Below are 12380 nucleotides of genomic sequence, written 5' to 3' on the forward strand. Positions count from 1 at the left end.
ACGGCGGCACCGTGCGCAGGCGCAACGGGCTCGCTTGTGCGCACGCAGTGTACACTGCGCACGCGCCTGGCGGCTGCAGTCACATCGCAAGACCAGTACAGGAGTTCCAAACCAAAAAAAATGAAAGGAAGGAAATAATAAATGAGTTCAGAAAGTTGTCCAGATGTTAAGAATATGAGTTTCCACATTGAAAGATCCTACCAAGCACCCAGCACAAATATTAAAGCATCCATGTCAAAGCATATCATTGTGAATTTTCGGAACATCGAGAATAAAGAGACCCCACACCCTTCCAGGTTATAAAGACTGTGGAATCAGAGTGGCTTCAGATTGCTCAGGTAGATTCTAGGAAGCCATACGGTACTGTCTTCAAAACTCTGAGGGAAAATTACTTACGATTTAGTCTTCAATACTCATCCAACTACCAATCTAGTGTGTGAATAGAGTTTCAGACGTGCTAAATCACTACACATAAAAAATAGTACCTATCTTACTTTTCTCAGTACTTCCAGGAAGATCTTGTAGATCTGATCCACCAAAATGAGGGAATAAGCCAAGAAGGAGGCAATTATGAAATACAGGAAATACAATAAATAATAAACACAGAAAATAATAAGATCCCAAGATGATACTGAAAGAGCCCCGGGGACGATAGCTGTGTACAGGCACAGACGGCAACGCATCCAGATGAGATTCGGTCAGAAATCTTTGGGAGACACTGCTTTAGAAGGATGGAATTGACACAATTCCAGCTGGCGTTGAATCCTCAAGAGGAGATTTGACCGAGAGTTTGGGAGTTTAACTCATGACAGGTACACAGAAAACTAAGCGGCTGTAAGAATTATGCAGCCATTAATTCTAGGGAAAACAAAATCTTGCGTAAGAAAAGAAAGTAATTGTATTTATGGTTACATAAATACTGACTATTGATCCCCCGCTCCCCCAAAAATAGAATTACATTTGGAAGGATGGGCTTTGGAGAAAGGTACTATGCTTGATGGGGTTGGAGGAGAAGGAAATAGAGCTTAATCTTTAACTTCCATAGTGGGAAGTCAATATCTTAAAATGGAAAAATCAAGAAGAAGCAATGTAAGTGTAATATTGAAAAGCATGGAGGTAAGTATTTTTAAAAAATAAGCTAAAAGAGTAGAAAATATTGCTGATTGTGATTTTCAGTAATTCCATTTAACAATGTTGAAGATTTTTTTTTTTTTTTGATACGGAGTCTCGCTCTGTCACCCAGGCCGCAGTGCAGTGGCACGATCTCGGCTCACTGCAAGCTCTGCCTCCCGGGTTCACGCCATTCTCCTGCTTCAGCCTCCCGAGTAGCTGGGACTACAGGCGCCCACCACCTCGCCCGGCTAATTTTTTGTATTTTTAGTAGAGACAGGGTTTCACCGTGTTAGCCAGGATGGTCTCGATCCCTGACCTCGTGATCCGCCCGCCTCGGCCTCCCAAAGTGCTGGGATTACAGGCGTGAGACACCACGCCCGGCCGAAGAAAATATTTTTTAAAAGACTTCACTAAATAGAAGTGCAAGGGATGTGCTCAGGGCTTAGTTATAATCAGTGCCACATGAAGAGCTCAATTGTCATATGAATGTCACTGCATTTCAACCAACATAGGAACTGAGTTTCTTTTGAAAATGATCAAACATTGATATTGATTTTTATCTTTTGCCAGAATAAGAGTAGAAATTTGGTTTGGGGGCGTAATTATATTAAAGACAGTTGGTATAACTAAGAAATATTTATCAAAAACTAAAACAAAAATATCCAACAAACATTGCTTTCCCTCTTCAGTCTACTTTGTCTAATCTCTGGCAATTTCCTCAATCAGCCTGTGTTGTTGGGTTATCCTGGCACTTCCTGGACATGTCCTATCTCTGTTTCTCAGCTGTCACTCTTCAACTCTCTCTCCCCTACCTTGACTCATCCTTTGTACACCTCAGGGTATCTCCATATGCATAAACTCATTCTTTTTTAGTTTAATCACATCAGAATGATCCAAGAATTTTGAAGCCTAACGTGGCACCTATGTAGTGGCCCTCTGCTGCCCTCCCATGGCTGCTCTATGTGCTGCATTTACATAGCCAAGACGTGGCTTGGAACCCCGCAAGCTGTTGTACTGGAATCATGTGGCCTGGAGGAGTTAATTAAAAAAAAAAAAAAAAAAAAAAAGCCGGGCGCGGTGGCTCACGCCTGTAATCCCAGCACTTTGGGAGGCCGAGGCGGACGGATCATGAGGTCAGGAGATCGACCTCCTGACATGGTGAAACCCCGTCTCTACTAAAAATACAAAAATGAGCTAGGCGTGTTTGCGCGTGCCTGTAGTCCCAAGTACTCGGGAGTCTGAGGCAGGAGAATCGCTTGAACCCAGGAGGCGGACGTTGCAGTGAGCCGAGATCGCGCCCCTGCACTCCAGCCTGGCGACAGAGTGAGGCTCTGTCTCAAAAACAGAAAACTTAGAATGATCAGCTTGGAGGGAACATACTAAATAATCAGCAAGAGATTTATTCGATCAACTCATACTTATTGAGCATATACCATGTTCCAGTCACTCTTCTAGGTGTTTAGAATACAGAAGTGGAATGAGTGAAAAATTTCTATTCTTCCTATCAGTACAGTGGTTCAGCATATTATAAAATCAGAGATGTATCATGGTAAGGAGGGTGTCCAGGTGTGGGGTAAGGAAGCAACCCACTGAGGGATGTCAGAGCCTGAGTGGAGAGCACTCAATGTTGGGCAGAGTTGGGAAATTGGTTACATACAGGCAAACCCATCAAATACATAAATGTACTAAGGACACATTTTAAGGATATTGAGTGTAATGGATGCTAAGTTTCTTACTGTCAGAGAAGAGAGTTAAAACATGGAAAAGAAGAAAACTAGAGTGAATCCTGTGGTGTGAGATTAGAATTGGAGATACTGGTGTGGATTCATGCTTTTCAATATAAATAGATAGATGTAGAGATAAATATAGTGTAAATACATATATCTTCCAGCTCTGTTCACTGATAGGGCCTGGGAACAGTGACACCCTAGTGCCCAGATCTTGTTTTTAATACTATTATGCACTTTGAGGAATCAGGGCTCCTTGGAGAAATGGCTAGTCCATTTCTGAAAGCAAGGAAGGAAAAAGGTGAGCCTTAGAATATCTTGTGCCAGAAAACAAAAAAGTGCTTGAAGAATAATGGGAATATGTCAAAATGGCACAGAAGCCAACTTGCAGAGGCTCACTGGCCAAATCGAGGACAGTGTGAACATCAAAATAAATAATAGTAATGGACTATAACTCCTTATGATTTGAATAAAATAGAAACCATGGGTCCATATTGATAAAATAAATAAATGCATGATCAGGCACGGTGGTTCACGCCTGTAATCCAGCATTTGAGAGGCCAAGACAGGCAGATTGCTTGAGCTCAGGAGTTCGAGACCAGCCTGGGCAACATGGCAAAACCCCATCTCTACTAAAAATACAAAAATTAGCCAGGCCTGGTGACGCGTGCCTGTAGTCCCAGCTACTCAGGAGGCTGAGGCGGGAGGATCGCTTGAGCCCAGGAAGCAGAGGTTGCAATAAGCCGAGATCACGCCACTGCACTCCAGCCTAGGTGACAGAGTGAAATCCTGTCTCTAAATAAATAAAAAAACAAACTGAAAATTTGATGAGCAGTAGTCTCAAGGCACCTCTTCCCCAAATACTTTACAGTGAAGATGGCTTGCAGGCATCACCTTAATCAAGTGATCCAAGTGAACATCATCAGTCATGGGGCAAATCAAAACTGCATGCCACCTGAAATGATGCAGTGAGAACATCACTTCTGTGGTATTCCTACCAAAGATGCATAACCTAATGGAATCGAAAGAACACCAGAAAAACCTTAGGAACATTCTATGACATAACTAGTCCGTGGTCTTCAAAAGTGGCAAGGTCATACAAAGTCCAGAAAGAAACAACTGAAGAAATAATCCAGATTGAAAGAGACTTAAAAAACATGAAAACAAAATACAACATGATTCTGAATTAGATGCTTTTGTTACGATGGTCTTATTGGGACAATCTCTGAAATTGAGTGGAATCTGATGATTAGGTGGTAGTAATGTATCAGTGTTAATTTCCTAATTTGGATAATTGTTTTGAGGTTTTATGTAGGAGAATGTCTTTGTAGGAATTACACACCAATATAATCAGGGCCATTGGGTATCATGTTGGCTATTTACTCTCAAAACAGTTCTGAAAAAAATAAAAGATCTTTGTACAGTACTTTTACATTTTTTGAAAGATTGAGATTATTTCAATGTTTTTTTAAAAAGTGGGAAAAGCTCTGTCATTTTGGAAGTTATATTTTGGTGAGAAGAAATAAATAAATAAAATATGTAGTATATAAAATTATTATAGACTTGATCCCTGAGGCACTCTCACATTTAGAAATTAAATAGCAGAGAAAGAGTGAGCAAGAAGGACTGAGAAAGAATAGTCATTGAAGTAGGATGCAAATAAGGAAAAGTCAAGGGAGAAAAAAACTGCTAAAAGTATGAAGTGGTTCACTTTGTCAAATGCTGCTGAGATGAACAAGGTGACCACGGAATTAGCACTGAGGAGTCATGGGAAAAATCCTGGAGGAGCAGTTTCAGCTGGGTAAGGATGGAAGCCAGATTAGAGAGGGTTGAAAAGACAATGGGAGGTGAGGTCATGGAGTTGGTAAGTACAGACATCCTTCCCCAGAAGTCTTGCTGTAAAGGGAGCAGAGAATGGAATTGCAGTTGGAGGATTATGTAGGGTCAGTGGAGTATTTGTTGTAAGATGGGAGGTTACTAGGGCAGACTGCAGAATGATGGAGGTGATCCAGCTAAAAGGAACAAACTAGGGATGCAGGAAACAACCTAACTTGGAGTAGTGAGAGGGATGGGAGGGGAACTGCATGTGGAGTCAGTGCTGTTGGTAGGAGCAGAGGCTCTTCATCCTGATAATAGGAGGGAAGGAAGGAAGGATGGGCCTATGGGAAGGTATGACTGCTGCTTTGGTGATGTGGAGGGGAAAACTTGCTATGAAGTTGCTTTTATTTTATAAGTGTAATATGAGGCCAGGTTATCTGCTGAGAGCAGAGGAGGGTGGAGGATAACGGGGCAGAGGAGGAGGCTGAATGTGTGTCTTGAGGTTTTGAAGAGAGAAGAGGAAAAGTAAAATAGTAACAGTCATTTTGGAGACTAGGGACATAAAAATGGAAGGATTGCAGAGAAGTAACTAAAATGGTCAGGTAGACATGAGGGTTCATTTGAGATTTATGGTTATGAATTTAAACTGAGACCTGTCAGCATGCTTGTGGATTTTTCTCCAGCAATATCCGACTATTTAAGTGAAGTAAGTGAGGATATAAGAGAGAATAAGAGCATCAAATCATATTTTTTCAAATATTTGTATTTTTTTCTTCAGAGGCACTATAGGAGTCTAAATAAAAACAGACAAGGTATGTGTTGCAAAGCCTTTAATTAGAATGTTTGTGTTTTTCAAACATTATGCATAATTTCACATTTGTGATTAGTTAGCAATTATTTCAATACTTGTAAGCTCATCTACCTCAGATTTAATCATAATACATGAATGAAATTAATCAAATTAAGGAACAGCAATTTAGAAAGAAACACACTTTAAGAAAACAAAATTCTCAACTCAGGCAGTCTGTTTCTAGCATTTGGTATTCTATCCCTTTAAAAATTTCATATCACCCAACAAAAAGTGGTTATTTTTACTGTTTTTGGAGATGACTGAACAGATGAAGGCATCTAATGCTGCTGGTATTTTGCCCAAGATCAACTGAAGATAACGTTTTGTTATATTTTTTACTTAATATTGGACATATATCATTCAAGATTAAGTCTGGGTTATTTCTTTGATAAGAACTGAATGTACTGGAGATGTATTTGATAACCAAGGTTTTAGATAAATTTGCACCAGTATTAGCTCTATTTGCAAACTGAAAACTGTTGTAGGCTTAATATAAAATAACCACATTAGTGAACATTACGTCTCTTAGAAGAAAGGCCATATTTTGCTCCTGCTTCTGTAAAAATATTATTTCTTTGAAGGGGAAATAATGGTAGTGTGATCTTTCACTTAATTACTACTCCCTTAATGTGAGAAAGAGACAAAATGAGCTGAAGAAGGAAAATTCTGCAATTACACTCCACAACCTTGAACATACTGACTGACATCTCTGTTTTGACAGTGATTTCTCCATGCCACCCTGTAGAAAAAGATGAAGCAAATGGTGAAAGGTTAAAACATATCTTCATTGTAATATACATACTTCACACCCCTTGGGGAAACAAAATATTTTATCAATAGACAAAATAGTAAGATAGACTCAGTGATTGCTATTTATTAAATGAAGATATGTATACAAAGTACTTCACTCCTACCCAAATCTCTCAGTAGAGCATAGAATGCTGAACATAAAGATTGAGTAATGTGCGTTGTACAGCAGCAACTGCAAAGTGAATTCCACATTTATTTTATTTTATTTTATTTTTATTTTTTCGAGACACAGTCTCGCTCTGTTGTCCAGGCTGAAGTGCAATGGTGCAATCCTCTGCAACCTCCACCTCCTGGGTTCAAGCAAATCTCCTGCCTCAGCCTCCCAAGTAGCTGGGATTACAGGCACCTGCCACCACACCCAGCTAGTTTTTTGTATTTTTATTAGAGACGGGTTTTGCCATGTTAGCCAGGCTGGTCCCAAACTCCTGACCTCAGGTGATCCACCCGCCTTGGTCTCCCAAAGTGCTGGGATTATGGACGTGAGCCACTATGCCCGGCCCACATTTGCTTATTCTAAAAAGAATTTCAAGATATGACAAGGAACTGGTCGAGTGTGAAGAATCTGAAAACTCTAGAAATCCCCTAAAATAAATTGTGGAGTAAAAGAGTAAGATTCTGGATCACTTAAAGTAGATTGTTTCTTCAAGGTGTAGGTAATACATTATTTAGCATAAGCCAAAAGCTGCAATTTTTAGGTGTCATTAGCATAATTTCGTCTTTGAAAGTCTGCTCTCATTGTATATATCAACAGTAGAGCAAAATAGTTTTCCCTTTTAACACTTAAAACATACCATGCTCTAATGCCTTGTGGATCACTGACAACCCTCTTTGCACAAGTTACAGCATCAGCGATGTTATCTTGCAGCAAAGCTGAAAGACAGGTGGTAAGCAATAAAAACTTTATTAGATATTTTATTTTAAATTTACGTTTAGCCAGCTTTATTCTGTTAGGCTGTGGAAAGAATGCTAAGATATTATTTTCTATAAGTCCATATATGTGTGATTGTTGAGGAAAACTTTCTCTTCATTCTCTCCCATTCAGCATGAAATGAAGTATTTTTTCCTTCATTTACCAAAGTCATTGGAAGCTCTGGAAGTATTAACAAAATGATTAAAGGTCCTCTTTGTACTAGACACTGTAAAAAAACACCTAGTGATATTTTACTCAGCAGTTCTATTACTGAAAATTTATCCAAAAGAAATAAGAAATGCACCCAAAGATGTATACACAAAACTATTCACAGCAATTTCTAAGAGGGAAAAATGGAAACAATCTAAGTGCTCAATAGTAACAGTTGGATCAGTACATTATAGACTATTCATATATTAAAATTCTAGTCATTCTTTTCAAATGATGATACAGATTTGTATTTTTTTCTCATCTGGAAAATGGAGCAAAAGATAATTAAAAACCGATTTGTATTTGCTGACATGCAAATAATTTTGTGTGATAAGAAGCAAATTGTAAAGCAGTGTGTATAATACAATTTAATTTTTGCAAAAGCACACATTACTTACATGTTTGTATGTGGGTATATATATGTATGATGTAATTTAACATTCATACACATGATTGATATACATTCTGGAAGAATATAAACCAGAATTAGGCCGGGCGTGGTGGCTCACGCCTGTAATCCCAGCACTTTGGAAGGCTGAGACGGGCGGATCATGAGGTCAGGAGATCGAGACCATCCTGCCTAACACGGTGAAACCCCGTCTCTACTAACAATACAAAAAAATTAGCTGGGTGTAGTGGCGGGAGCCTGTAGTCCCAGCTGCTCGGGAGGCTGAGGCAGGAGAATAGTCTGAACCCGGGAGGCGGAGCTTGCAGTGAGCTGAGATCGTGCCACTGCACTCCAGCCTGGGTGACAAAGCGAGACTCCGTCTCAAAAAAAAAACCCAAAAAAACACAAAAGAATATATACCAGATTTTACCCATGGTTATAAACCTCTGGGGAGTAAGATTATGGGTGTTATTTTCTTATTTGTATTTTCTAATTTTTATTTAATGACCAAAGATTATATAATATAAATTAATTTTTTTTTTTTTTTTTTTTTTTTTTTTTTGAGCCGGAGTCTCGCTCTGTCGCCCAGGCTGGAGTGCAGCGACGCGATCTCCACTCACTGCAAGCTCCGCCCCCGGGTTCACGCCATTCTCCTGCCTCAGCCTCCGGTGTAGCTGGGACCACAGGCGCCCGCCACCGCGCCCGGTTAATTTTTTGTATTTTTAGTAGAGACGGGGTTTCACAGTGTGAGCCAGGATGGTCTCGATCTCCTGACCTCGTGATCCACCCGTCTCAGCCTCCCAAAGTGCTGGGATTATAGGCGTGAGCCACCGCACCCGACCTAAAATTTTTAATTAACTGGATTTTTAAAATAAGATTAATGTTCTCTACTGGGAATTTTAGTATTTAAAAATTTAGTAATATCAACTTTGCAAGATTTCTGCAATATTTTTGACACTGAAGATTCCACGTTATTTCTATTTTTATGAGTTCAATAAAACATTTGTTTCACCCTAAATAAATCCTTAAGTTAATTTTTTATTTACAGTAATAGTTCTACAGGAAATGTATTTTTTGAAGATGTAAACTAAAGAATTTAGAAATGGAATGTCATAATGTTCCTAATTCACTTAAAAGTCTCTCAGCAGTAGCCAGGTACAGTGGCTCATGCCTGTAATTCCAGCACTTAAGGAGGCTGAGGTGGGAAGATTGCTTGAGCTCAGGAGTTCAAGACCAGCCTGGGCAACACAGAATTTGCGTGTACTAAAAATTTCAAAAACTAGCCAGGCATGGTGGTGTATGCCTGTAGTCCCAGCTACTTGGGAGGCTGAGGTGGGAGGATCACTTGAGGCTGCAGTGAGCTGTGATGGTGCCACTGCATTATAGCCTGGGGTACGGTGAGACTCTCTCAAAACAAAACAAAACAAAACAAAAAACTCTCAGCAAAACAAAAAACAAAAAACAAAAAAACATAGAAGAAGTGACCATGGCAAAATGTTAACAACTTTTAAAGTGCATAATGGGCATATGGCTGTTTATTATACTAATGTCTCTAATTTTGTATGTATTTAGAACATTTCCTAATAAAAAGTAAAACGATTGAAAAGGGACCATACAATTAAATTATCCCTAAACTTCCCCAAAGTAAGCAGGAGCAATGGCATTGTTTGGGACAAAGCATCAGTAAGGCCATTGACAGTAAATTAATAAGTCATTTCAGAAACTTCTGTATATTAAAAAAAGTCAACCTTTTATGATACCGCTTCTTTAATTTCTTACTCAGGGAATTATGAGGAAAATAATAATGACTTTCTGGAAGTTGAGATGTAGTTTTTCTAGGTCCCTCATGAACCCTTCAAGGCTTTTTCATTTGCATTGAACCTCAATTCTTGTAAGTGTAACCAGATTGGTCAAATATTAGCTGGTCTTACCATTGCAGGATATATGACAGGCATTAACTGCTCCTGGGGTTTTGCCATTATTACACCAGTAGTGGCTATTGATCTGAAATATCCCATAATCAGTGCTTTGGTCTCCAGGATTGTAGTTTGTAGCTTGTGTGTTATAATTACTCTCCCATTTGGCCAAACACACCCCTGAAAAGAACTTATTTTTAGTAATAAACAGCAACACTAAGTGACTTACACTCTATAGCAAAATCAGTTCTATTTAGCTACTTCTATTTTACTGATTTGTTTTATAAGTATAAAGATTTACTTAACTTATAAAATATCTTAACACTTTAGTATTAAGATAAGGGACTTGTAAGAGAATCCTTTTGTAATGCAAATTATCTTGTAACACTAATGAACAATATAACATACTTTTAAAAATATTAAAATACATGTTTCTTCCATTGCTTTTACCCTTCCTGTGCTCCCATCCCTCAGGCAACATTCAGCCAAGAACAGAAAAATCAATAGAGCTGTTGAGTAGATTTTTAATTCATAGCAGATACATAGGCTGATGGAAAAATGCTTTTTTTAAAAATCGGAAAAACATAAGGATTTTCTGATAGAGAGAAATTTTCTTATGATATCTAAAGGTGAATTTGGATATCAAGTTAGAATCTTGAAAACAAGACTATTCTGTGATTTCATCCCTTCACTCATTCATTCAAAAATAGCTATTGAGGGGAAATGTCTGAATTAAATCTGAAAACTACAGAGATTATTACATTGACAACTATGGACTAAACTGTAAAATAACTTTTCCTCGTGGCACATCTTGAATTGTGTGGGAGAAAATGAAAGATAGTGAAGTAGAGTAGATAAAAATAATAAAATATTTCATGCTGAGTTTCTGGAATCCTATACAAAGAGTGAATGAAGGGAACTAGGTTCCTACTGCCCTTGTGTAGGGAATTCAATATATTCTTTAAAAACATCACTATTAAAAATCCCATGTCAGCCAGGTGCAGTGGTTCACACCTACAATCCTAGCACTTTGGGAGGCTGAGGTGGGCGGATCATTTGAGGCCAAGAGTTCAAGACTAGCCTGGCCAACATGGTGAAACTCCATCTCTACTGAAAATACAAAAAATTAGCTCGGTATGGTGGTGCACACCTGTAGTCGCAGCTACTCGGAAGGCTGAAGCACGAGAATCACTTGAGCCCAGAAGGTGGAGGTTGCAATGAGCTGAGATCATGCCACTGCACTCCAGCCTGGGCCACAGAGTGAGACCGTCTTAAAACAAACAAAAAACAAAACAAACAAACAAAACACAAACAAAAAAACCACATCATGGCAGGGCACTTGAAGACAAGAAAAAATGCTGCATCACTTTAGGCTCTCAGAAGTTCGAAATGGGAAATAACTGGAGTCACACACCAAGGACTTGAGAGAGCTCTGCCAGGTCCTCAAATGTATCTTTCAGTCAGCTTACATGTGCCATTGAATCTCAGGCATCCAGCAAACTTCCTAGCACTAGAACAGTACAACAGGTCCTGTTTTACTTAGAATGGAATTTTCCCCTGCCATGCTCTTACTCCTTTATCGGGTATCTCTGATTATAAAGAATCAAACTGATGTTTTTAGCCATTGTAAGTATATAAAACCACAAAGAAGTAAAACATCTATTCATTCAAAGCCCCTTCTTCTTCCTTCTCTCCTAGTGTCTGTTCCATACATAACTAATTCTCTGGAAGTATAGGGAGTAGACTTACAGTTTGCTAGGCTGATTCCCCTGTAGCCATCCAGTCCCAATCTTTTCAGAGTTCTGGCCAACTCACACCTTTCAAAGATCTTGCCCTGGACCGTGACAGAAAGGAGGACAAGCCCCAGAATAATGACAGCCTTCATGTTGACTGCTAGGTCAGACTGCTAGGTCAGGCTGAGCAGGGTGAGCTGGTCCCAGTATTTATATCTTTTAACTTCCTTCTTCCCCTTGTGTTTTGGTGGCTCCACCCTTTCAGCTGTGTGGAAAACAGGAACTGTGTATTGATCTACTGATTCTAAAGAGATTTTTTAATGCTTGAAGAGAGATACTCTAATTTCCTAAGAATTAGTCTACAGGAAAATAATGAAATGGCATTGTTTAAAGTACTGGCTCTGGAAGAATTGGGGCATAGCACTGTTTACAAGACAAGAACCTTCTTCTGTTTGATTATGAATTTGAGCAATTATAAAGAAAACAATGACTATTTTGTACAGCTTAAAATGAGCTGTGATTTTTGACTGACATTCAATTTCATGAAATTTTTTCTATGCATTCACTGTTTGGTATTCATCTTTTTTACTCAAAATTATTTTACATACATTTTCCACAAAATGGACATGACACATGTGCCTGTTGTCTTACAAGGTGTATAGTGTGACACCACGTTGCTCAGCTAGTTTCTCACTCTAGACTCTTTTTGTTACTATAGTAAATGTTTTATTATTATGAATCAGTGTTTTACTATTATAAATAAGGTCCAAGCGAACAACTTTACCAACTACATTTTTTTTTTTGTTTTTGATAGGGAGTCTTACTCTGTCGCCAGGCTGGAGTGCAGTGGTGCAATCTCAGCTCACTGCAACCTCCGCCTCCCGGATTCAAGCAATTATCTAGCC

At 38.9% G+C, this 12380-nt stretch overlaps 1 protein-coding gene across 1 annotated transcript; it reads right to left on the bottom strand.

Moving 5' to 3' along the window:
- Positions 1 to 5473: 5473 nt before the first annotated feature.
- On the bottom strand, positions 5474 to 11670 carry LOC105473482 (lysozyme). Its single transcript, XM_071071459.1, has 4 exons — positions 11492 to 11670; positions 9758 to 9922; positions 7110 to 7188; positions 5474 to 6247 (listed from the first exon to the last, which is right to left on the bottom strand). Exons 1-4 carry the CDS (start codon positions 11625 to 11627, stop codon positions 6181 to 6183), a joined length of 447 nt encoding a protein of 148 aa, XP_070927560.1. The 5' UTR covers positions 11628 to 11670; the 3' UTR covers positions 5474 to 6180.
- Between the last annotated feature and the right edge of the window lie 710 nt (positions 11671 to 12380).

This window comes from Macaca nemestrina, chromosome 10 (assembly GCF_043159975.1).
Source record: "Macaca nemestrina isolate mMacNem1 chromosome 10, mMacNem.hap1, whole genome shotgun sequence".
In the NCBI taxonomy this organism is placed as follows: Eukaryota; Metazoa; Chordata; class Mammalia; order Primates; family Cercopithecidae; genus Macaca; species Macaca nemestrina.

Coding starts and splice junctions, on each gene's coding strand:
- LOC105473482 (XM_071071459.1), bottom strand. CDS start 11,627: ATGAAGGCTGTCATTATTCTGGGGCTTGTCCTCCTTTCTGTCACGGTC. Junction 9,923..11,491: donor GGGAATCAGCCTAGCAAACT/GTAAGTCTACTC, acceptor AGTTCTTTTCAG/GGGTGTGTTTGGCCAAATGG. Junction 6,248..7,109: donor CCACAAGGCATTAGAGCATG/GTATGTTTTAAG, acceptor CTTTTTCTACAG/GGTGGCATGGAGAAATCACT.